This window comes from Phascolarctos cinereus, unplaced genomic scaffold, assembly GCF_003287225.1.
Source record: "Phascolarctos cinereus isolate Bilbo 61053 unplaced genomic scaffold, phaCin_HiC Scaffold_726;HRSCAF=1367, whole genome shotgun sequence".
In the NCBI taxonomy this organism is placed as follows: domain Eukaryota; kingdom Metazoa; phylum Chordata; class Mammalia; order Diprotodontia; family Phascolarctidae; genus Phascolarctos; species Phascolarctos cinereus.
Genome location: NW_027556098.1, coordinates 284,017,112 through 284,043,461, shown reverse-complemented (window position 1 = coordinate 284,043,461; position 26,350 = coordinate 284,017,112). Strand labels below are relative to the sequence as shown.

Here is a 26,350-nt window from a genome sequence, read left to right as displayed (position 1 = left end):
TTGTTTTCATGTTAATTATATTTTATTATATTTGTCAAAGACTTGAGTTTTCACTCTTGATTGTGGCAGAAAGATCCCCGCCTCCCCACCCCACCTAATGATCATTCTGACAGGTCCCTTTCTCAGATTTACTGGGGACTTATTGCAGGATGGCAGCTGGATCTGGATACGGAGAGCAAGAGAGAGCTTGTGAAGGCCCAGGTACACTGAGGAACTCCTCCCTTGCAGGATCTAACAGGTGGAACACCCCTGCCCTTCTCTTGCTCAGAATCTTTGGCGCTGGTCTAGGGGAAATGACAGGTCTGGTCTTTCGTTGTCTATGGTGGGGTGCTGCTGATTTACGGGCGGAGGATGGCCTCAGCCAGTCCAGTTACTGAAGGCAGGGACCACTGATGAGAACCAGCCTCAGGCTGCTCTTGGTTACATTATAGCTTTCTCAAGGTCCAATGGCCTGCCTCAAGAAGTAGTAGGTATCCCATCACCAGTGGTCTTCAAATGGAAGCCAGATCACCAGGCTGGATATTCCTTGCTGAAGAGATTCCTTGCACAGGCTGCATGAGAAAGCTTCTGAGGTACCACTGAAATTGTGATTCCATGAATCCAGGTCTTGTGACCCAAAATCCAGAACTGCTGAAACCACAGTGTTGATGGAAATGTATTCACTTCAATATGAATATTCACTAAGTGTCTACTGAGCAAGGCACTATCTTTGGGTGATGGGGATACAAAAACAAGAGAAAAGAAGACAATAAAACATTCCCTGCCATCAAGGAAGGACCTTGTGTTTTCCTGGAAAGATACAGCATGCATATTTGTCGCTGTTCAGTCATTTTTTTTCAATTGTATCTGACTCTTTGTGACCCCATCTGGGGTTTTCTTGGCAAAGATACTGGAGTGGTTTGCCATTTCCTTCTCCAGCTCATTTTACAAATAGGGAAAACTGAGGCAAACAGGGTTAAGCAACTTGCCCAGGGTTACGTAGCTAGTAAGTATATGAAGCCAGATTTGAACTCAGGAGGTCTGGCACTTTATTCCTCGCACCACCTAGCTGTCCCCTCATGCATATCACCACATGAAAATAAATACAGTGAATATACAAAGCAATACGGAGAGGGTGCTAACAACTGGGCAGGGAAAGGGTCAGGAAAGACCCTTTAAGCCTTTAAGTTGTGCTTTGTTGTTGTTGGTTTTTTTTAAGGCAATTGGGGTTAAGTGACTTGCCCAGGGTCACACAGCTAGTTAGTGTCAAGTGTTTGGTCTGAGGTCACATTTGAACTCAGGTCCTCCTAATTTTAAGGCTGGTGCTCTATCCATGCTATCTAGCTGCCCCTTGAGCTGTGCTTTGAAGGAAGATAGATTCTTATCTCCAGCTGAAGACAGGGAGGGAGTATGTTCACAACCTATATGGGGGGGGGGAAGAGAAGGGACACCTGTATACAGCTAGAAAAGTGGGACGTGAACTGTCACATACAGTTAGCAGTCCCAGGTTGGCTGGAACAGAGAGTGTAGGAAGAGGAATAAGATGAAATAAGATTTGAAAGGCAAATGGGAGAGCCAGGCTGCAGGTGGCTTTATATTTCAGGGTGAAGAGTGTATTTTATATTGGAAGTAATAGGGACCCACTGAAGATTTTGAATAGAGAGACAGGGAGGTGACAAATCTTAAAAGTATGAGGTTGGCTGCTGTGCTGAGAACAGACTGGGGAGGGCAGAGAATGGAGGCAGGGAAACCAATTAGGAAGTTATTTCAAGTGCTATACTCCATGTATGGTTTCTTCTAAATGGTGTTTGCTAAAATAAACTTCCTTCTCTACAAAACAACACAGAGTAAATATGTTATAAATGAAGAAAATACTAATTAGGCCAAGAAGGGAAACTCAGTAAAGGTTAGTTTTTATTTTTATTTTGAATAAAACATTCATGGTGCAGAGCTGAGAAAGAACATCTGCTTGTTTGCTCTTTCCAGTTTTGTCTCCCTGCCCCTCATTTTTAATAACCATATGCAGAAAAACTAATTAACGCAGGCTCTGAGTCTCACTGTTGAATTTACTGGGTTGAATGTTATTTGACTTGCATAGCTGCTTGACAGCTACTGACGTTACAGACCTGGCACAGACCACGGTCCTTGTGTTCCCCCTCGTGGGGTAAAATTTTAAGGAGTCAACACCCTGTTGCATTCAGAGGCTCACAGGTTCCAAGCAGCAAGGACCCCATTACTGTGTATCTAAGAAGTTCAAGACATTTACTGAACACTGCACTATGTAAATATAAGATGTGGAGATAAAAAGGACCTTAAAGGTCATTAGACCTATGGAAATGGTTTACGTGACTGCACACGTATAACCTCTATCTGACTGCTTACCTTTCCAGGGAGTGGGGAGGGGAGGAAGGGAGGGAGGGATAGAATTTGGAACTCAAAACTTTTTTAAAAAATGTTTAAAAATTGTTTTAACATATAATTGGGGGAAAAAACTATTACATATTAGAAAATAATAAATAATAAAAAGAGAGAGAGAAATAGGTATAAGGAAAAAAAGATCTGGAGGAAAAAAAGGTCATTAGGCCCTTTTCATATCATGGACCTTTTTTGTAGTCTGGTGAAGCCTATGGACTCCTTAGAACAGTGTTTTTAATAATAACAATAATTAACATTTATATAGCACTTACTATATGCCAGGCACCATGCTAAGTGCTGTACAATTATTACATTTAATCCCCACAATCACCCTAGGAGTAGGTGCTATTATTATCCCTATTTTACAGATAAGGAAACTGATGCAAACAGAAGTTAAGCAATTTGCCCAGGGCCACCCTGCTAGTTAGTGTCTGAGGCCAAATCTGAATTCAGGTCTTCTTGACTTCAGGTCCAGTGCTCTATTTATTTACTATGCCACCTACCTGAATAAAATTAAATAAAATACATAGGATTACAATGGAAAACAATTATACTGAAATAGTTACCAAACATTAAAAAAAACCCAAAATTTTATGGTCTCCAAGTTAAGTCCAACCTCCTCATTTCACAGCTGAGGAGACTCCAGTGCCTATGAGTCCAAATCTATTACACAGCAATGGTTTTAAATGATAAGGACCTCGGGGCAGCTAGGTGGCACAGTAGATAGAGCACTGGTCCTGGAGTCAGGAAGACCCGAGTTCAAATGCGACCTCAGACACATAACACGCACTAGCTGTGTGACTCTGGGCAAGTCACTTAACCCTAATTGCCTCACCAGAAAAAAATAAAAATAAGGACCTCAATCATCCTTATACTCCTAAAGCAGTAACATGATTTTACTTCTGAGTTTGAAATTCTTGGGAAGCATTTCCTTTTGTCAATCACAAACATAGTATTTTACAGCTTGCTCCTCCTCCCCCAGCACCCCTTCTTCCTGCCCTGTCAGGCCAAGCAATGTAAATATAATCCTCCCTTCATATGATAGACAGCTTTCCAAATACCTGAAGATGGCTATGAAGCCACACTGATCTTTTCTCTAACTGAAATGTGTAAGGAATATAAAGCCTCACTGTATTTATTGTTTGTTGACTATTTTTTAAAAAGCCCATTTGATTTAGTAGAACAAAACAGAGGTAACACTCAATCTTTGATTATTAAAACAAACAAGTCATAAAACAGGGACACGTGTTCCCCAAAGTTGTGGACATCCAGTACAGCTTCTAAATGGAAGAGGGAATCCTTATAGATGAGAGGTTCTAAACCTCAAGTCCAACATCCCCTAAAGAATCCTTGAACTTAGATGGGAAAAATTTTACATCTCTATTTTCATTAACCCTTAAACTAAATTTAGCATTTCCTTCAATTGTTCAAAAAAAAATATTCCAAGAAAGGATCCATAGGCTTCCCCAGACTGCCAAAGCGGTTTGTGACACACACACAAAAAATTAAGAATTCCTGCTATATATAGTGGGGTTCTCTTATATTTCTGTTTGTGGATGAAATTATGATGATTGCATCAATTTGGAATACTGTTTATAGCATCTCGAATTGAATCCACAATTACTCAAAAGAATTCAGCCTGACTATCCACACAGGAAAATCCAAATGGATAAAGCCTGTTGTCCAGACTGTGATATTCAGTTCAAAGAATAATCCATAGACAAAGAGTAAACATCAGTACATATCATATATTTAGGACAAACAGGATCTGAGGCAAATCAAATGGATGATCTGGGCCCAGGAATTTAACAGGCAGGTGCTATTATTCTTTTACTTTATATATGGGGAAACTGAGGCTCAAAAAGGTCAAGTAACTTGCTCAGGCTCAGATACAGAACTCAGTTCTTCTCTGTAAACTATGCTGCCTAGCTCCATCTGAAGCAACATGGCAGCCAGGGGAATAGAATCTCTAGAATTGGGTGCCATTCAGTACCATTCAAATCAAACCATATAATAGGCAGTCACTCATGCCACCTCAAGGTTAGGCTGGCCCTAAGTATTATTAATAAGTCCTATAGTCTGGGGAATAAAAGTAGAATTACTATTACAATTATATTAATTCACTAATATAATTATATTACTAGATAATATAACAATGTGATTAATATATTATACAATATAAGATTTAATGCCTTAATTGCATATAGTTCTTTATAGTTAAAAAACACTTTCAGGGGGCAACTAGGTGGTGCAATGGATAGAGCTCTGGCTTTGGAGTCAGGAGGACCTGAGTTCAAATCTAGCCTCAGACACTAGACACTTACTAACTGTGCTACCTTGGACAAGTCACTTAACCCTGATTGCCTCACCAAGAAGATTATGTCATTTGATCTCATGAAATTCCTGAGATAGGAACTACAAGAAGTTAGCAGCCCCACTGACATATAAGGAAACCAAGGCTCAGATAAGTTAAATTACTTGCTCCAAGGCAACAAGGCTAGTTAGTGGGAGTGCCTGGACTCAGAGTTGGGTCTTTCGATTTTTAGTTTATTGCTCATTCAATTATCATTCATTTGAAGTCTTTAAGTTTATAATGGAATAGAGAGCTGTGCTTGGAATCAGATCTGGGTTCAAATCTTTTAACCTCTCAATTCCCCAGGGGGTCTCAAAGACTGTAAGTTACAGAACAGTCACCAATCTGCATAGGTAAAGGGAGTTTCCACACCAAGAATTTCCTGTCCTGAAAAAATCAATGGTTCATACCAGTCTCCCTCCCCACTCCCCCCACCCAAAAAAGTCATCAACTTATTGACTCCTTGAAAGTGAGGTCTATTTTGTGTCCCTGGTGCCTAATCTACCACCCTACACACACAGCAGGCACACAGAAATATTCACTAAATTGAATTACCTCCTTGAGGCTCATGATGAGGTCATTTAATAAATGCCAGTAATTTGAATAAAGATTCCTCTATTTGCTCATATTTTTATGTTGTGACGTTGAAAATATAGATTTTTTTTTTTACTTCTGCTCGATAAATGAAACTTAACTGCTCCAGTTTTTCCTCTTTCTTCAGCAGGAATCTTCCAAAACTTTAGCAAAAAGTCTTAAAGTGACCACATGCGTGCCTCTGGATCACCTTATCACAAAACAGAACCTGTGTCAGCATTAATAAGGGCACAGTTTTAAAGTACTGATCTGAATGGACATTTGAATAACTAACATTTACTGAGTGCTTTAAGATCTGCAACGTGTTCTCCTTACACGATCTCACTGGTATCTCACGAGAGTCCTGAGGGGTCAGTGCTGTTCCTCACTTTTTGGATGAGGACACCGACTTCAAAGGTCTACTTGCTCAGGGCATAGCTAATAAACGCCTGCGGCAGGATGCAGACCCAGGACTTCCTGATGCCAACTCTGACACTTCATCCATCTGGAACACTGTCCTTCACATATAAAACTGCACAAAATCAACACCACCAACAGAATACATTTTGACCTGGCTGTGTGGATAAAAGGCCAAGAGTGAAGTGCTTAAATGCTTGTTCCAAAAAAAATATCATTTGGGGGATAATTTGCCTCTTTCCTTCCTCTTTGTTTTTTTTAAATTTATTTTATTAATTTATTTTGATTTATCAACAATCACTTCCATATGCTTCTGAGTTTAAAATTTTTCTCCCCCTTCCTCCCCACCACCCTCCCCAAGACGGCGTACAATCTCATACAGACTATACATTTACATTCCTATTAAACATATTTTCACGTTAGTGATGTTGTAAGTAAAAATTAAAACCAATAGGAGGAACCCTCCTTTCCTTTTTATTTGGGGGATAAGATTTCGAGTTTTATAGGTAATGAGAGGAAGGCATTTGGCAAACAGAGAGGGAAGAACAAAACAGTGAAAATATAAGTATTTTCCTATTGGCTCCTAACTTCTCTCCCTACACTGTAAGTTATTTAAGATCAAGGAGTATTTGATTTTTGTCTTTCTACCCCCAGGACCTAGACAATGCCTTACATGTGGTAGGTGCTTAAAAAAAAGTTTGTAGAGTGAATGAATGAACAGGACAACAAACCACCTCCTAGGCAACATAAGCTTGGAAAACAAAAGTATGTGAATCAAATGAAGAGGAGCAAAATGAGTAGGGAGACAAAAGAAATTAAATGGGGGAAGCCTAGGTAAGTATTTGGAATTGAAGGAAAGAATCTTGGTTCTTAACTAGAAGGGAAAACTGTGGAACAGGATTGTGATGGAATACTACTGTGCTATAAGAAATGATGAGCTCAATGATTTTAGAAAAACATGGAAAGACTTGCACAAAATAATGAAGAGCAAAATGAGCAGAACCAAGAGAACACTGTATACAGTAACAGCAATATTGTTTTAAGAACGACTTTGAGCAGCTAAGTCATTTTGACTATTATAAATACCCAAATTAACTACAAAGGACATATAAAGGAAGATGCTATCTGCCTCCAGAGAAAAAACTGATAAACAGAAGTATGCAACAGAACAATTTTACATGTATATACCTATTTGTAGCAGCCATCTCTAAGGTGGGGGTGGAGGGAGAGAAGAAAAAAGGGAAAAAAAGAAATTTATATGATAATTTTGTTGTATATTTGATAGGAATGGCAAGTTGTGCATAGTAGATTTGCAGTTTCATGGACAATCATCTTTTTATTGTACTATGTTATAGAAATGCTTGTTTTATTCCATAAATTAAAAATAAAATTGAGAAACCAATAAAGGATTATAAGGAGTAAGTGACAGTCTCAAGGCTAAGGTAAAAGCGAAGTCTTAGCTAATTTGTTTTGTTTTATTTTGTATGGGAAGTCTCTTGTCACCTAAAATTAAAAAAAAAATAAGAAAGCATAAATGCTTGCAATATCTTTTATTTTCTAGAAATTATTTTAACCAAAACAACTTAGAAAAACAATATGAAAAAGAGCCCCCTCTTTAAATGCTGAATAGAAACTAAGGCCCATTGACTTGCCCCATAAACTTCTATAAACACACAGACTCAAAGCCCCCCTGCTGGGAGGTTAAAAAGTTGTGTGGCATCCATGGCACGTAAGGGGAAGCATGAACTATCCTTTACCTAATGAAGGTTTTACCCATTAATTCAAAAAACCAGGCACTTTTTATGAGAGCTTTCTGCACTAGGGTTCTCTTTGGAAATTAAGCAGAACTTAGCTGTCTTATCACCTTGACGGGATGGAGATGACAAGAGGTCCATACAAAGAATCACAACTGAAACTGTTCTCCCAGTGGGACTAAGTGGTCTTTTCATCACAGGTAGAAAAGATAGTCAGCTAACTCAATACTGGGTTCTCTGTGGATACTCCGTCCCACCAAAAAGGTCAGTTTATGAGCATACTGACATGGTGCTGGGATCTTAATTAAGCCCTGGAGAGAAAGAGAGGAGAAAAAAACAAAAAAGCATTCATAGAAATTAAGGGAGTGTCAATTTACGAGCTGCACTCTATTTAAAATTCTCTTTCCTAAAAATTCCTAATGACTAATTCCATATACAATTCAATTTACTTGCGGCTTTTCTCCTTGCAATAATTAGCATGACCTCCCTTGTTTAAACAGTAACAGAGAACTGTATATCACAGTGAAAGATGAGACAATTTACATAAGGGGTCATAAATGGTGATGGACTCAGTGCTGGGCTAGACATAGGCTGCCCATGCCTGGTTGATCAATAACCATCTGAATGAACAATCTTGAGCACAAGATCTAAGGGTACAAGGGAGGGGAGCACAATCTCCTTCTCTACATCTCCATCATCGCTAGCATTTTTATGCTTATGTGTGCCAGGCTCTGAGCTAAGCACTTTATGCTCATTATCTCATTTACTCCTCACATCAACCCAGCAAGGTAGGTTGTTCTTATTATCCTCTTTTAACAACTGAGAAAGCTGAGGCTAAGTGCCTTGCCAGGGTCACACAGCTAGGAAGCGTCTGAAGCCACATCTGAACTCGGGTGCTCCTGGCTCTGTGTCCAGCACCGTATCCACTGCACTACCTAGCTATCTTTCAAAGTACCTCATTTCACTGCTACTCAGTCACATCCCTATTCCCTTATTTGTCCCACAGTAATAATGTCTGGCACATTCTCCTCATGCTCTGAAATAAGGAGCCACCTTGGAGACTAGATGGGCAGAACAGAGACAGCCAATTTCCACATTCTCCAATCCTGGCTTTACTCCTCCAAGGAAATACAGAATCAGAGAACATCTTAGTTCAAGGGCATGGCAAATACCAACAAGTCCAACCACACCTGAACAAGAATCTCCACTAGAACAAATCCCTAACAAGTAATCAAGTAATGCATTCTACTTTCAGACAGCTTGTAAGAAGTTGGGGGGGGTCCTTTTTCATGGAGCAGAAATCCACCTGTTCACAACTGCTACCCTCTGCTCCTGGTTCTTGCCCTCACCGCCTCGTGCCCAGACCACTGCAGCGTGTACTGGTTGGTTTGTCTCAAGCCTCCCCCCACTCTAGTCCATCAGCTGGCAAAGTGATTTTCCTTAAAGCACAGGTCTGACCACGTCAATTCCCCATTCAATAAACTCTAGTGGCTCTCTATCACCTCCAGGACCAAATATAAAATCCTCTTTTGCCTTTAAAAACCTTTATCCTTGGCCCCTTCCAGCCTTTCCAGTCTTCTTCCACATACTCTGTGATCCAGTGAGGTTGGCCTGCTGGCTGTTCCTCACACAAGACACTCCATCTTCCAGCTGTGGGCATTTTCTTCAGCTGTCCCCCTTGACTGGAACTCTGACCCTCCTCATTTCTGTCTTCTGGTTTCCCTGGCTTTCTTCAAGTCCCACCTAAAATCCCACCTTCTACAGGAAGACTGCTCACCTCCCTTTAAGTTTATGCTGATTATTTCCAGTTTATCCCACATATATCTTGCTTGTATATAGTTGTTTGCACACTGTCTTTCTTATCACACTGTGGGCTCCTTGAGAGCAGGGGATTTTTTTTAGTATTGGCTTATTTTTTTTGCCTTTCTTTGTATCCACAGCATTTGGCACAGTGCCTTGCACACATTAGGCACTTAATAAACGCTTACTGACTGGCTCTAATTCCTCTTCCATGTCACAGTTTCACATATTTAAGGGCAATTACTGTTTCACCCCTCAGCCTTCTCTTGTCCAGGCTAACGGACAGGTCTCCTTCACATTTTCTAGCACAGGGCCAGGATTTTCCCTTAGCTCCTTGGAGTTCTCTCCAGTTGTGAGGGCGCTTTACCCAAGGTATACAGAGGAAGCAGGGTCAGGCTGCATTATGTGGAAATGTCCTGTTCCTTAGTCTGGAAAGGAGAGGGCTTAGAGCTGAAACAATAATCATCTTTAATATGTGAAGGCCCATGATGACACATGAAAGCAAGGACTCCTCCCTGTGATCTCTGGAGGAAGACTGAGCTAAAGAAAAATCCTGGCCCTCTCCCAAAACCTTGAGACTCAAAGAATACCTGTTACATAGACTATCTCCACCATGCTAGAGGACAGTCAGGTCACTGCAAAACCAGAAGCTGCCCAAAAAGAGGAATTCTTTGGTTCCATGTGAGGCAAACACTACTAATGATGAAAGCTTCCCCAAATGGAATGTGCTGCTGGGGGAGGCAGGGGGTTTCCCCTGACTGGAGTTCCACAAGTCAACATTCCATGAAGTTAAAGAAAAGGTTCTTGTTGTGGTGGAGGCCGGAGCTATGGGGCTTCAGAGGTCCCTTTCACCTCTGAAATTCTGTGATCCTCCCACTGGGCTGGTGTCGCATTTGTTGCTGCTGCCGTCATTCAATCGTGTCCAACTGTTCAGGACCCCACGGACCACAGCCTGCCAGGCTCTTCCGTTCTTCATTATCTCCTGAAGTCTATCCAAGCTCATGATTGGTGCTTCCATGATACTGTCCATCCCCTTTTCTTTTTGCCTTCTATGTCTGGGTCTTTTCCTGTCTTCTCATGTGGCCAAAGTAAGCTCCAGCTTCAGTATCTGACCTTCCAGTGAGAAGCCTGAATTAATTTCTTTAAGTATTAACTGACTTGATATCCTTGCTGTCCAAGGGACTCTCAAAAGTCTTCTCCAGCACCGTAATTCAAAAGTGTCAATTCTATGTCACTCAGCTTTCCTTATAACCCAACTCCTGCAGTTATACACTGCTATTGGGAAAAACCACAGTTTTAACTATATGAACCTTTGTCTGTTTTTTAGTGTGCTGGCCAGATTTGCCATAGCTTTTCTTCCAAGGAGCAAGAGCCTTTTAATTTCACAGCTGCAGTAACCATCTGCAGTGATCTCTGAGCCCAAGAATATAAAATCTGACACTGCTTCCATTTCTTCTCCCTCTATTTACCAAGACCAGTTGCCAAGATCTTAGTTTTTTTTTTTACGTGAAGCTTTAAGCCAGCCTTTACACTCTCCTCTTTCACCCTCATCAAGAGGTTTCTCAGTTCTTCTTTACATTCTGTCATCAGAGTAATACTGTCTGCATATCTGAGACTCAATATTTCTCCTGACAACCTTAATTCCAGCTTTTGATTTGTCCAGCCCGGCATTTTGCATGATATACTTTGCATATAAGTTAAATAAAGTGACAATATATAGCTTTGTCATACTCCTTTTCCTATCCTTAACCAATCAGTTTTTCCATGTTTGGTTCTTTGCCTGCATATAGGCTTCTCAGGAGATAAGTAAGATGGTCTGGTACTCTCTTCTTTTTGAGAACTTGCCCCATTTTGTTGTGATCACAAAGTGATAGGTTTTAGCGTAGGCACTGAAGCAGAAGTAGATGTCTTTCTGGAACTTCCTTGCTTTCTCCACAATCCAGAGAATGTTGGCAATTTGGTCTCTAGTTTCTCCACTGCTTTGAAAACCAGCCTGTTTTTCTGGTAATTCTCACCTCACATATTGCTAAAGCCTAGCTTGCAGAATCTTTGCCGGTGTGTGAAATGAGCGTAAGTGTTTGGTAATTTGAACATACTTTAGCATTGCCCTTCTTTATGATTGGGACAGAAAGTGCTCTTTTTCAGTCTACTGGCCACTGCTGAGTTTTCCAAATCTGCTGGCCTATTGAGTGTAGCATCATCTTTTAGGATTTTAAATAGCTCAGCTAGAATTCCATCATCTCCACTAGCCTTACTATTAGCAATGCTTTCTAAGGCCCACTTGACTTCATCCTCCAGGATGCCTGGCTCTAGATCAGTAACTACACCATCATCATTATCTATGATGTTAAAATCTTTCTCATATAGTTCTTCTGTGTATTCTTGCCACCTCTTCTTAATCTACTTCTGCTAAGTCCCTACCATTTTTGTCTTTTAGCATGCCCATTTTTGCGTGAAATGTTCTCTTGATATCTCTAATTTCCTAAAGACATTTGTCTTTTCTATTTTATTGTTTTCTTTGATTTCTTTGTATTGTTCATTTAAGAAAACCTTCTTATCTCTCCTTGCTGTTCTCTGGAATTCTGCATTCAGTTGGGCAGATCTTTCCCTTTCTCCTTTCCCCTTTCCTTTCTTCCTCAGCTATCTATAAAGCCCTGTCAGACAGTCATTTTGGCATATATATCCCCCAAAGATGATAAAGCACAGCATTCCCCACAGAGTGAGGGCTTGGATAGGTCTCATATGAAAAATCTGAGGACTAGTGTTTAAATACTTAAACAGTTTATCTACTTACGGGCCAGTTGTAATACAGGTGGCATAACTTATAGGTCAAGCGCTGCATGTGGTCTGGTTTTAATCCATTATCGTCATAGATCACATTATAATATGTTGGAGTAACAGTTCCCTGATAAGCAGCCTGGCTGATCAAGTAAAAGTCATACCTGAAGAAAAAGAAAAAAATGAAAGTGAAGGGAAACAAGAAGTGACCAGGGGTAGGGAGGGAGGGAAGAGAACATTAATGAATAGCAATAATAATAACTGGTGTGTGTAAAGCATTTTAAGGTTTGCAAAACACTTTGTCCTATTTAGTGTGAACCTTCAGGTGACTGTAACATCTGAACAATCTAATATGGGTCAATGACCCATGGAATGAACAAATATAGATAAAAAAGAACAGAATTAATCTGGGGGAAAGGGGAAGAGAAATAAGGAGAAGTATTTGTGGGATAAAACAGTATTAATAAAGCTAGCATTTGTATAATGCTTTATGGCAGTTGGTGGTGCAGTGGATAGAGAGCTAGGCCTGGAGGCAGGAAGACCCGAGTTCAAATTTGGCCTCAGACACTTCCTCATCATGTGACCCTGGTCAAGGCACTTAACCTCTGTGTGCCTCAGTTTCCTCATCTGTAAAATGGTGATAATACTAACACCACCCTCCCCGGGTTGTTGTGAGGATCAAATGAGATAATAATTGTGAAGTGCTTAGCATAGCGCCTAGTACAAAGTAAGTGAGTATTAATTAATGGTATTGTTATGATGATGATGATAATATTATCTCATTTGATTCTAACATCTGAAAGATTCCAAGGATTCCAGCACTCCAATGATTCCAACATGTGGAGAACCCAACCCTGACCAGTGTCCAGTTGGATGGGCAGACCTGGATAGGTTGCATTCTGTATCACCATAGAGAGTATTGATATCAAGGAAATCAAAGATGTATTGAACAGCACCCTCTTCATTTTTAAAAGCATAACATAATTTGCAAGGCATCTTCCCATATATACTTGCCATTCAGGACGTGTTGCCTCTGAATCTATCACAGTGCCCAGTGGTGGGTTCTGCAGTGTTCTGTTCATTTCGGTAAAGAATCTGGGCACGCATGACTTTCTCACCACTATCACTGACACTTTGGGGCTTGGAATTATAGAGAGAGGAAAAAAAAAGAGAAGAATTAGATAAAAAGATGGCTCCTAATGTTTCCATCTCACATTCCGTGGTTAAAAAATGTAGCAACAATTTTTTGGAATGGAGACTGGGCCAATGATTAATTAACACAGAAAACTCCCAAATGAAGGCACTCCCATACTAATATAGGTCAGCACTTTCTCTGAAGCCTATGATCTTAGACAGTTGCCTAGAAAACACACAGCCATGTATATATCAAAGGCAGTACATGAACTCAGGTCTTCCTGGCTCTCTCATTCTCTATCTACTATGTCATGGCTTCTTCTATAGTGTTAAAATAGTGAAACACCTCATATAAAGCAAAGGTGACATTACTGGTCATTTGCCCATCTCAAAGGCTCTCTGGGGGATCTGATGAGATAATGATATTTCTGAAGTGCTTTAAATTATTTGGAAGACAAATACTCTATACCTATTTCTGTGGATAGGATAAGTTTGCTTCCTAAAGGCAAGAGTCCGCATGAAAGCAAGCACTCTCTTTCACCTTTATTCTTAAGAGCTGTGGGCATTTGAAATTTTTTTTTACTTTAATGTGTTTTTTTAAATAACATTTCCCCCAATTACATGCAAAAATAATTTTAAACATTTTTTTACATTTTATGTTCCAAATTCTATTTCTCCCTCCCTACTCTCCCCACCTCGCTGAGACAGTAAGCAATCTGATATAGGTTATACATGTACAATCATGTAAAACACTTCCATATTAGTCATTTTGTGGAAGAAAACTCAAAAAAGTGAAAGAAAGAAAGAAAGAAAGAAAGAAAGAAAGAAAGAAAGAAAGAAAGAAAGAAAGAAAGAAAGAAAGAAAGAAGAAGAAGAAAGAAGAAAGAAAGAAAGAAAGAAAGAAAGAAAGAAAGAAAGAAAGAAAGAAAGAAAGAAAGAAAGAAAGAAAGAAAGAAAGAAAGAAAGAAAGAAAGAAAGAAAGAAAGAAAGAAAGAAAGTGAAAATAGTATGCTTCAGAGGCTTCAGAGTACTTTCTCTGGAGGTGGATAGCATTTTTCATCGTAAGTCGTTTAGGACTGCCTTGGATCACTGTATTGCTGAGAAAAGCTAAATCATTCACAGTTAGTTCAGCACACAATATTGTTGTCACTATGTATAATATTCTCTTGGTTCTGCTTACTTCATTTTGCATCAGTTCATGTAAGTCCTTCCAGGTTTTTTTTTGAAATCTATCTGCTTGTCATTTCTTACAGCACAATATATATTGTTCATCACAATCATATACCACAACTTGTTCAGCCATTCCCCAACTTCTAGTTCTCAGTCACAACAAAAAGAGCTGCTATAAATATTTTTTATACAAATAGGTTCTTTTCCCTCTTTTTTTTAAAATCTCTTTGGGATATAGATCTAGTAGCAGTACTGCTAGATCATAGGGTATGCACAGTTTTATAGCCCTTTGGCTGAGCTGCTCCAAATTGTTCTCCAGAATAATTAGATCAGTTCAATGTGGACATTTTTAAGTGGCAGAGGAAGAGACTCATGATTACCCTGTTCCCTCCGGTTTCCTCAAACCATTCCCACTAAGCCCTCCCAACTGTATGTGTAGCTCAGGTATCATGTATATGTGTATGTATATATACACACACATATATGTATATACACACACACACACACATATATATATATATATATATATATATGTGTGTGTGTGTGTGTGTGTGTGTATATATCCTTAATCACTACCTAATTCTATCTCTAACACACACACACACACACACACACACACACCCTGAATCCACTATGAGGGTCAAAACTAGAGCAAGGGAGTCTAATCAAAATATGACTTCAGCCCTGCCATGGAATGGGCACAATGACACAACTTCCATATGCTGCTTATTAAGCAAATATGATTTCAATATTTTATATCAAACATCAAAAAAGTCACCCTTTAATGTGACATTGAATTTGCTATGATTTCGGATGGGGGAAAAAGGAGAGATAACAGTTTATTACCTGTAACTAGAATTGGAATCTCTGAGACTACTCAGCAGCTGTGGAACCTCATAATCCACAATTGTCTGGAGCTGACCATCCCCAACACCATCACGATACACAATGATGCGTGTTGGAAAACAATGATTATATCTGTACCACTTGTTGAGCGCACCTGTGAAAGACAAGCTCAATCAGAGAAGTATGAGTTGCCAAATTTTCATTCTCATAAGCTGATGAAGAAAATATTCCCATTTTTTCCTATTTTTTGGTAAATAATAATAATAATAAGGATAGTTAACACTTACATAGTGCTTGCTATGTGCCAGGCACTGTGCTAAGCACTTTACAATTATTACCTAATTTGATCCTCATAACAATACTTTTCCAACTACCCTTCCAATTCCCATTCCACAGTTATGCCTAATTCTAACCTTTCCCCCAGTAATCCCTATCCCAAAACTCTGGTGGCTGCTAGCCTCAACTCCCAAAACCTGCCTAGTTCTATGCCAGCAGAGTGCTAGTCTTGAATAATTTTGGACTCCAGGTTAGTTATTTCGGGGGTTGGCAATGGCTGCTCCTGTGTCTTCTTTGCATTTACCTGTTTTTTTTTCTTTTTTTTAGTTTTTTTTTTTTTACAGAAGCTACTAACTCTCTCACATGCTGGGACAAGTGAAGAAGTCAGCTTGAGTGACTTAACCATGGTAACCTGGCTCCCTCTTCCGTGGTATACCCCACATTGACACCGAGTGATGAAGTGCCCTTAACTCACAGGGTGTTTATGAGGATCAAATAAGATAGTACTTGCAAAGTGTTTAATACAGTGCCTGGGAGATAGTAGGTGCTGTATAAATGCTTATTCCCTTTACCCTCCCCACACATAGTAGTAGGAGCTTAATAAATATTTACTGACTATTTGTTTTTTCGTTCTGGAGACTGACATATTTAGGTTATCTATTTCCAATTTTGTCAATTTATATATTTAATATTTCTATAGCTATTCAAGCATTTCTTTTAAAAGTTCAAACTGATTAGCAATAAAGCTATGTATACTAGTTGAGATAATTTGCTTTATGTCTTTTACGTTCATTTTCTCATTTCTAACACTGGCAATTCAAGATTTCTTTTTCCTTTTAAAAATTAAATTTGCTAATTACGTATTAAATGACTGACCTTTTTAAAAAATCGGCTTTTGGCTTTATCAAGTGTTTAAAATGTCACTTTGTTTTCTACCTTATTAATTTCTGCACTGATTTTGATGATTTCCATCCTCATACTTTCCTTTGGTTTTTGTTTTGTCCTATTTCTAAGTTCTATAAATGTAGATAGCTACTGAATGCCCCTGTGCATGCCACAGTACCTTTCATGCAAACTTTCAAGCAATCCGCAATATCCGACTTTGTGCTCTGAAGGATACAGCGAGAAAACCATCTTAAAAAAGAAGCAAGAGAGAATACAAAGTTCAAGAAGTCAGTCTGCAACATTTAACATTTTCTCCAGACTGGTAATTCGGTTCTTACTCTATAATTCACTGCTCCCTTTTTTATTCTACCCAGATTTAGCCTGAAACCAGGAAAGAAACAATCACTGATTACTAATAAGCATGGGCGAGCTTGGCCCTAAAGGAAAGATGAAATGTGCACTTCCTTTCCTTCTTTGCAGAAGGAGGGGCTGTAGGTGTGAAAGACTGCATATACTTCCAGCCTCAGTTTATATGTTAGTTTTGCTGAACTGCTTCTTCTTCCTTTTTCTTCTTTAGAAGAAAATGGCTTTCCAGGTAAAGAAGGGTGAGAAACACCTTGAGAAATAAAGATGATATAAGAGCAAATATTATCAATAAAAATTTTAAAAAACCAAATGGCATCGGCTAGATTAATATAATCTCGCTACCCTTCCTAACATCTGATGTTCATCCAGTTTGGCTAACAGATATCATCATGGCAAAGGGTGAATCCCTCTTGTCACTCACAGAGCTGACAGAAAACATCAGAAACACTATATGAACAATATCTAGTTAGATCCGTATTGTCCTATTAAGAAATATATTCCTAGGAGCAGCTAGGTGGTGTAGTGGATAGAGCACCGGCCCTGTAGTCAGGAGGACCTGAGTTCAAATCCGGCCTCAGATACACAACACTTACTAGCTGCGTGACTCTGGGCAAGTCCCAATTGTCTCACAAAAAAGAAAAAAGAAATATATTCCTTATAAGAAACTTTTTCTCACATTCAATGTTTTATACATGGTAGGTGTTTAATCAGTATCACCTGATGTAAATTACTTAAGGGCGGTGACTATCTTACTTTTATATTCCCTGCATTTGGCACAGAGTAGGGCAGCAAGGTGGTACAGTAAATACAGTGCCAGGCCTTTAGTCGGGAAGACTTATTTTCCTGATTTCACATCCAACCTCAGATACTTATTAGCTGTGTAACCCTGAGCAAGTCATTTAACCCTGTTTGCCTCAGTTTCCTCATCTGTAAAACGAACTGGAGAAGAAAATGATGAACTACTCCAGTATCTTTGCTGGGAAAACCCCAAATGAGGTCACAGAGAGTTGGACACTACTGAAACGACTAAACAAGGTGTTTGATAAATGTCTGTTGACTGACTGGCTGACTGATTGATCAAATACACAGAAAAACCTAAATCCTGCTACCAAAGCTGTTTAAAGCATACACTGATGCTTCCATGGGTCAGTCCTCAGGAAATATTCTCTCTACTGTGTATTTCTTTTGTATTCCCTACCGTGAATGTGATAAATCACCCCGATTTCAGAGACAAGCTCACTTTCTACTGTAATTGATTAGCTCATAATTAAAAAGCATTTTGAGCATGAACAACATGGCGGAATACTAGGTAAAAACCAACACTATCATTGTTTAGACAACTACCTACGGCAATGGGCGTCACAAAAGAGGAAGCTGATCATCAATTCTCAGAGCATCACAGAAGCCTCAGACACAAGATTTATTGACAATGAAGGAGGTGAACTATCCAGAGGACTCTATAAGGAGGCCTTTCAAGAGTTTCCTGTCTAGATAAGTGATGCATTCAATTGAGCAACACAGCCCAGAGTTCTTAATGATAGAAAAATTTTCTCACCGCTCGTTCAGGACTACACTCATCTTATAAACCATCCATCTTCTATAAGACGTGTGCTGAGTAGCTACTGTGTGGAAGGCACTATGCTGGATACATGGAATCCAAAGGGATGACTCAGGCTCTATGCTCAAGGGAATGGAAGGGGGAAGAAGTGGGTACAAAAATCACCAGATTAAGGACACTTGCTGCAATTCTTATTTGGTTACAAGTTGAGCCAGGTGGTCTCTAAGGTTCCTTCCAACTCTAATTCAGTGACTTTAGGGACAAACATGGAGGAAGAAGAATAGAGGATGTAGGATGAAGAAGTGGGAGGTACAGGCAACGACAGAAGGCATCAATAAAGAAACAGAGAAGAACACAGTCATTTTCATCTGTTTCACGAGTCACTAAGGCCAAAGAATTTGTCATCTAGTGTCTAAACTGCCGGTGATGAGCCTCTGGGTGCTTGGCTCTGCTCTGCTCACCTAGGCTAGCCTCAGCGACATTCTTCTAGAATACTGCTAGTATCCAACTCCAAACTTTCCAGAAGGACAGGACCTGCCTGACCTTATGCTGTGCTGACGTGGCCTTGGAGAATGTAGGGTGACCTCCAGACTGCCTCAAAGAAGATGTGTTATGAAGGAATAATAAAAGTGGTTTATATTTATCTAGTGCTTTACAGTTACAAATTATACCCCTCACAAAAACTATGGGGGCCAGAGGTATAAGTATTATTATCCCCATTTTCCAGATAAGGAAATTGAGACTAAGAGAGGCTGAGTGGTAAAAGAGCTAGTGAATGACAAGAAGGCAAGCCTTGAGCCAAGCTCTTCTGACTCCAAATGCAATGTTTTTTCCTGTCAGGAAGCACCATGGTGCAAACTGCGGGAACGGGGCCAGACTCTTTGTTTTTTCATCTTCCTTTTTAAAATGTTTTTTCTTTCCTTGATCATGATAATCTTTCATTTATAAAACATTCCAAATTAATGAAAGGGACCCAGTCTGGATCTACCATGGTAAGGAACTACAGGAGGGCTTTAGTGGAGGAGACATCAGCTCCTTTTTAATCACGGTCAGGGATGGCAGAAATTATGCACTTATTCATTAGCACTTTGAATTTAGATTATTAAAAGGAAGTATACAAGTTGAGAGTAAAACTCAGACTTCTAATCATAAAATACAAATGAATTCCTGTTCAGCGATATAAATTAAAAAATTGTACTTTACATATAGAATCAAGGCTAGAAGGTACCTTAGAGATCATTAAGTTCAAAAGCTCCATTTTAAAGTAGGGAGGCACAGTCAATCAAATAAACACTTATTAAGTGCCTACTATGTGCCAGGGCAGGTAAGTAGCAGAGCAGATAATGTTTTGGGCCTGGAGTCTGGAAGACTCATCTTCCTGAGTTCAAATCCAGCCTCAGACACTTACTATCAAGTCATTTGACCCTGTTTGCCTCAGTTTCCTCACTTGTAAAATGAGCTGGAGAAGGAAATGGCAAAATCACTCCAGTATCTTTGCCAAGAAAATCCCAAATGAGGTCATGAAGAGTCAGAGAGGACTGAACAACGACTATGTTCCAAGCACTGTGTTAAACGCTGGGAATACAAAGAGTCCCTGCCCTCCAGGAATTCATAATCTAATGGGAGAGACAACAAGCAAACAAATATATGCCAGCAATTTATGTATAGGACAAATAGGAAATTATTAAGAGAAGGAATGCATTAGAATTATGAGGAGGTGGGAAAGGCTTCCTGTAGAACACAGGGAAGCTAGGGAAGTCAGTAAGCGGAGACGAGAAGGTAGAATATTCCAAGCATGGAGGACTGCCCGAGAAAATGCCCGGAGCCCAGAGATGCAGCGTCTTTTTGCATATCATCAAGGAGGCCTGTGTCACTACATTAAAAGCTACATGTCAGGGAGTAAGGTATAAGAAAAGTAGAGGGCAGCTAGGTGGTGCAGTGGCTACAGCACCGGCCCTGGAGTCAGGGGAACCTGAGTTCAAATCCAGCCTCAGACACTTACCAGCTGTATGACCCTGGGAAAGTCACTTAACCTCAGTTGCCTCCAATTAAAAAAAAAAGAGACTAGAAAGAGAATCAAAGAGGAAAGAGTAATCAACAGGATCAAAGGCTACAGTGAGGTTGTGGAAGATAAGTCCTGAGAAAAACCTACCAAATTTAGCATGGTGGATAGGGAGCAGGACTTGAAGCCAGGATTCAAAAGACCTGGGTTCAAGGTTGGCCTCTGACACTGGGTGTGTGACCAAGGGTGAATCACGTGACCTACGTGCCTCAGGATCCTCATCTGAAATGAAGATGATAATTGTACCTACTTCAGAGGCCCCTCGTGAGGCTGAAATGAGATTGCGCAACATGGAGCACTGAGCAAACCTCAAGGCCTGGTAAAAATGGCAGCGGAATCAGGAAATCCTCTTCTAAGGGGTGATATTTACATCACGCTTTGAAGGAAATTAAGAGGCAGAGGGGAGAAAAGAGAGCATTCCAGGTGCAGGGGCAAAGAGGTGAAAGATGAAATATCCCACATGCGGAAAAAGGCCGCTGGCTGAACTGCAGAGTATCAGCAATCAGCTTGTTAAGATAGGTCATGTACCCAACTCCCCCACTTTACAAATGAGAAAACTGAGTCCAAGGGCAACCAGGTAATCCATCAGCATTTAGACCTGGGTCCTCTCCAAAGTCCAGCACCCCTTCCAATTCTCGCTAATGAATCTGAGTTGAACGTCATATGGGATTTTTATCAAGGTTACAGAGACTCCACTAAAAGGATTAGAAATCAACATAAAAGTGCTGTGTTTGACATCGTCCTGATCATAGCAACCAACTTTAAACAAGAAACATTTCGACAAACATTACATGCAGGCCACTGGGGATAAAAAAATGAAAAATAATATAGTTGCTGCCAACAAGGACCTTAACATCTGGTGGGGGAAGGTATGATACTAATGCAAATAATCATATTTTATTACTATTCGGTCTAGACCTGTGACTTTCATAGATTTGTGGAACTTCCTGCATGGAAATTCCCTCTACTGATGCAGATGGAAAATCCTCTATAACTTATGATCATTTAGAGCTGCCTGGAGGCAGAGGATCACCGAGGGTCACCAAGTCAGTATGCTGTTACAGGTAATGTAGTTGAATGCGAGCCTTGGGGACTCTGAGGCTACCTAGTCCTCTATGTTTCCCTTTCTCTGAAATAACTATTAAACAGATTAGACAATAAGATACACATCAGGTTAGATAAGAAATCTGAGGAGAGGGGCAGCTAGGTGGCGCAGTGGATACAGCGCCAGCCCTGCAGTCAGGAAGACCTGAGTTCAAATACGGTCTCAGACCAGTCACTTGACTCAAAACTATGTCTTAATAGTATGGCTTAAAGTAGTTAAACTTTAAAACACTGTTTAAAAGGCATTTATTCTCCCACAAATAAGAGCTTGACAGTAATTGAGTAAGTACTCAGTAGGTTGTAATTTAAAATGTACCTGGTAATTCTGGAATTGCTGCTGGCTACGAATCCGACTATCGAATGTCCCCTGGCGCATGCGTCTCTGCCAACATCAATTCCAACCACCATGAGTGACTTGAGCTGTGAAATTCCATTTTTCACAATTCAAAAATGTGGCAAAGCAGTATCTGAGGGCAATTCTCTCAAACAGGATTTAGTTTAAGGAAAATAATTTTTCTAACCAATAAGTGATGAGAGGAAATAAAGGTGTTGGGGATATCAGGGTCAGATTTATTGTTCAATAAGAAACAGAAAAGATCTAAGCAGAAAAACAACCATGTGCCTAAAGGGTAATAAGGAAGGAATCCAAAGTATCTATCAATCAACCAACTAATAAACATTTATTAAGCACTAGGCATTGTGGTAGATACTAGAGATGCAAAGACAAAATTTAAAAGTCTCAGCCCTCAAGGAGCTTACATTCAGTCACAGGAGACAACATATACACTCGAACGTAAACTCCATGAGAGCAAGGATGATTTTGTGCTTTATACTTGTATTCCTAGCATCTAGTCCTCATACAGTACATGTTTAGCAAATGTTTGTCGACTGACATAAACATATACAGAATAAATACAAAAGAAATACAAACTAATTTAGGGATGGAGGGCACTAACAGTTGGGGGGATCAAGGAAGGTTTCATGCTTTCTCTTGAATAGAATAAGACATTTGAAAAGGTGCAAATAAGGAAGGAGAGCATTCCAGGCATGGAGATGGCCAGGACAAAGGAACAGAGAATGAGGATGGGGTGTAATGTACAAACAACAGCAAGAAGGCCAAAATGGCTAGATGACAGCACAAGGGAAGGGCAGTCATACAGAATGAGGCCATACAGGTAAGTTAGGGCCAGGTTTCCTAGCCAAATAGAGGAGTTCATATTTAGGGGCAATAGGGAGCCCCTAGAGTTGACTGAATAGGGGAGTAACACTTTTAGACTAAGATATAAGAAAAATCATTTTGGTGCTGTGTTGAAGATGGAACTGAGTGGGGGGACAGCTGAGTAAGGGAGACCAAACAGGAAGCCACTGAAAAAGTCCAGATGACTCCTGATGACAGTGGGAACTAAGGCGGTAGATATGTGAATAGAAGAAGCAGTAGCAGATCCAAGTAAAAGATGTTATGGGGTAGACACAGCAAGATTTAGCAGCTGATATGAGGGATGAAACAGAGCAGAACAAATAAGGTAGCAAGCCTGCATAACTGGGAAAATGCTGGTGTCCTCTAGAGAAATAAGGAAAATGCTGGCATTCTCTGCAAGAGGGGCCACTTTGGGGGGAATGTAATGAGATGCTTAGATGTTTGATATATCTAGTCTGAAATGTCTGATACACAAGTGTTAACATGGGCTGGGGCTGGATCTATTGTTCTGGGAATCAGATCTGCATAGAGAAAATAGTTAAATCCACGGGAGCTGAGGATGTTAGGAAGAGAAAAGAAAGAGAAAGAGGGGGAAGAAAGAGGGAAATGGAGAGAGAGTGAAGGGGGCGGAAGGAGGGAAGGGGAAAAGGGAGAGAAGCAGAAAGACAAAGAAAAGGGAAAGGGAGGGCAGGAGAGAGAGGGAAAGAGAGGGACAGGAAGGGAAAAGGGAAGAGAGACAGAAACAGAAAGACAGAGAGAGGGAACGGGGAGGGGGAGAAGGAGGTAGAGAAAGGGAGAGGGAGAGAAAGGAAGGAGAGAGCGCACAGCAGAGAGGAAGGGAAAAGGAACTGTGAAGAGGAAAGAGAAAGAGAGAGAGAGAACTCAGGATATGTCTCCTTTGAGCGGCATTGCACACATATAGGAAGAATCTGGGATTTCACCACCATATGAACTTCTCAAAGCAGACAGCAACCTTTCTGTGATTTAGTAGATAAATCCTGAGGACAAGTGACTTGTTCAGAGTCATCTAGCTGGTCAGTGTCAGAAGTGGGATTCAAACCTAGGCCCAACTCCAAGCCCAGCACACTATACACTCTGCCACCCTGCGATTGATCAGTGGCTAACGATTATGTGGCAACATCCCCCCACCATGATTCCTTCCTTGCCCCTGAACTAACAGGAACCAGTAGTCCCTGTCCTACCAATTTCCAGGGACTCCTCATATTGCCCCTCTACTTCCTGTGGGAGAGCTGACTTCAGAATCAGGAAGACCTGGGTTCAAGTCCTCCCTCTGATACCTCCTAGCTATATGACCCTGGGTAAATGATTTAACCTCTTAATGCCTGGGGCAACTCCCTATGGCTAATAAGTTGAATTGTGAACAATGTTGAACACCTCACAAAACTGTATGATTGACTTTCTGACTAAGCTTTATAAAAGAGCCAAATGATTTCTGAGATGATGGGGGACTTTCTCCTACTCAGCCTCAAAGCAAATGCCATAAGCAGATCCCTCACCGGTATCTCTACTGCCCACAACTCTCCTCCAAGCTTGCAGACCACCTGCATTGCAATCTTCGTGGCAATGCTCATCATCGTTCCTTGCCGGCTCAGAGTTTGAGCCAGAACACACTGGCTTGGGACTGGATGGTCCAGGCTCAAAAACCTTTTAATTGAATCATAGCAGTCCTTTTGATTTGAAGGAAGGACACACAACACCTAAACAGAAGCAATAGGAAGCAGAGTCAAATGATTATTTATGCTTCAAAGTGTCATTTTTTTCTACTTGCTGTAGTCTTATTCCCACAACTCTGACACATCCTTAATATCTTAAACCGGAGGTTCCTAACCACTTTTTTTTTTTTCAGTCACTGACCCCATGGCAATCTGGTGATGTCTGAAGAGCCCTTCTCAAAAGAATGTTTTGAAGTACATAAGATACAGAGGAAACCAGTTAAACTGAAATAGTCATCAAAATATTTTTTAAAACAAGTTCACAAACCCCAGGTTAAGAACTCCTACTCTAAGTAAGGATAGTGCCATCTTCTGCATTACAATCCATTTTGATAATATTTGTTAACAGGCAAACCTTAAAGATATATATAAATGCTAGCTATTATAATAACAACCTTTTTATATCACGAACATAAAAAAAAATCATGCAGGGGAAGCTAGGTGGTGCAGTGAACAGAGCACCGGCGTTGGAGTCAGGAGGACCTGAGTTCAAATCCTGCCTCAGACACCTGACACTTACTAGCTGTGTGACCCTGGGCAAGTCATTTAACCCAGATTGCCTCACCAAAAAAAAAAAAAAAGAACACTGACCATGGTTCAAGTCCCAGCTTGGTCACTAACTATGACTCCCTGGGCATGTCAATTTCCCTCTCTGGGCCTCAGTTTCTTCCCTATGCAAATTAAGGGGTTGGATGAGATATTCTTTAAGGTCCCCTTCCAGCTGTGCCATCCCTTGCTTCTATTTGTTGTTGTTATTAAGCCATTTCGATTGTGCCCAACTCTTTGTGACCCCATTTGGGGTTTTCTAGGTAAAGATATTAGAATGGTCTGTCATTTCCTTCTTCAGCTCATTTTCAGATAAGGAAAGTGAGGCAAACAGGGTCAAGTGACAAGCCCAAGGTCACACGGCTAGTAAGTTTCTGAGGCCAGATTTGAACTCCAATCTTAACATCTACCAATACTTGAAGCTGGTGATGGGTGGAGGGAGGAGAAGCAGGTAGAAAATGGGAAGAATGGTATTTCAGTTTGCTTGGTACTTTTAATGCTCATCCCCTACTTTGGAGTAAGCCTATGCCGTGTGGAAGTACACCTTCCTGGTTGTTCCTGGCCATCTGACTCATCTCCTTTCCTCTTCTCCCCACCCACCCCTAGCCTTGGTGGAATGAAATGACTGCACTGCCAACCGCCCCCACCTTGTACCTCCAAATCCACTAATCTCCATCAAGTAGTAATGTTTTTAAAAGACAAAATATGGAACTTTCTGTATCCTAATGCCAATATCTAAACACAAGTTGTTTTTTTTTTTTTAAAGAAAGGACAATTAAAATGATGGCTGGAGAATCCAACTGGCATTGATATTTGGGACTACGACCTATGCCATAGTTTCCAGCTTGGCCACTATGCTGTTCAGAGTATCTGGAGTTTTAGGATGACCACTGACAACAGACACAGGTATGAGTAGGAATGAATACGTGTGTTGAAATTCTCTCTTTCAGACAAGATATGAAGATAGTAAGAAAATATAAGAAATATAAAAAACAATAAATAATTTTAAAAATTGGCTTTTACATACCAATTGTACATCAGGATTTACATGCTGTTGTATTGCTCGTATAAATGCCGCTGTGTTTTCTTGTGCTTTTATGCTACATAAAAAAATAAATATTTAAGATCTATAATTTTCTATACGTCAACACAGTGGTTCATCATATAGCATTAAAAACACTACACATGGATATTCCTAAAAAATAAAAACGTTTAGTGAAAAAAAATTTTACTTGAAGCAAATTAAAACTCCCAAGTATAAAATGTGGGTACTTTCACTACTAGACTAGCTTAATATGTTCAAAAATCATGCTTTCAATTAAATTTTTAATTTAGTAACTTGCCAGGGAGAGTGTCAAGGGGACTCGTCAGATGGAGATTGACCTGGAAGGCCTTGGAAACCC

At 40.2% G+C, this 26,350-nt stretch overlaps 1 protein-coding gene across 1 annotated transcript in view; it reads right to left on the bottom strand.

The window, feature by feature from the left end:
- Positions 1-7,279: 7,279 nt before the first annotated feature.
- PIWIL4 (piwi like RNA-mediated gene silencing 4) overlaps positions 7,280-26,350 on the bottom strand; it is a 67,802-nt gene continuing 48,731 nt past the window's right edge. The window contains exons 13-20 of the mRNA XM_021000696.2: positions 25,975-26,047; positions 24,186-24,386; positions 21,787-21,890; positions 16,559-16,629; positions 15,220-15,373; positions 13,084-13,209; positions 12,086-12,233; positions 7,280-7,802 (exon numbers count right to left, since the gene is read on the bottom strand). Of these exons, the coding sequence (XP_020856355.1) occupies positions 7,686-7,802; positions 12,086-12,233; positions 13,084-13,209; positions 15,220-15,373; positions 16,559-16,629; positions 21,787-21,890; positions 24,186-24,386; positions 25,975-26,047 (994 nt within the window). The 3' untranslated portion in view covers positions 7,280-7,685. The remainder of the gene's footprint in view (positions 7,803-12,085; positions 12,234-13,083; positions 13,210-15,219; positions 15,374-16,558; positions 16,630-21,786; positions 21,891-24,185; positions 24,387-25,974; positions 26,048-26,350) is intronic.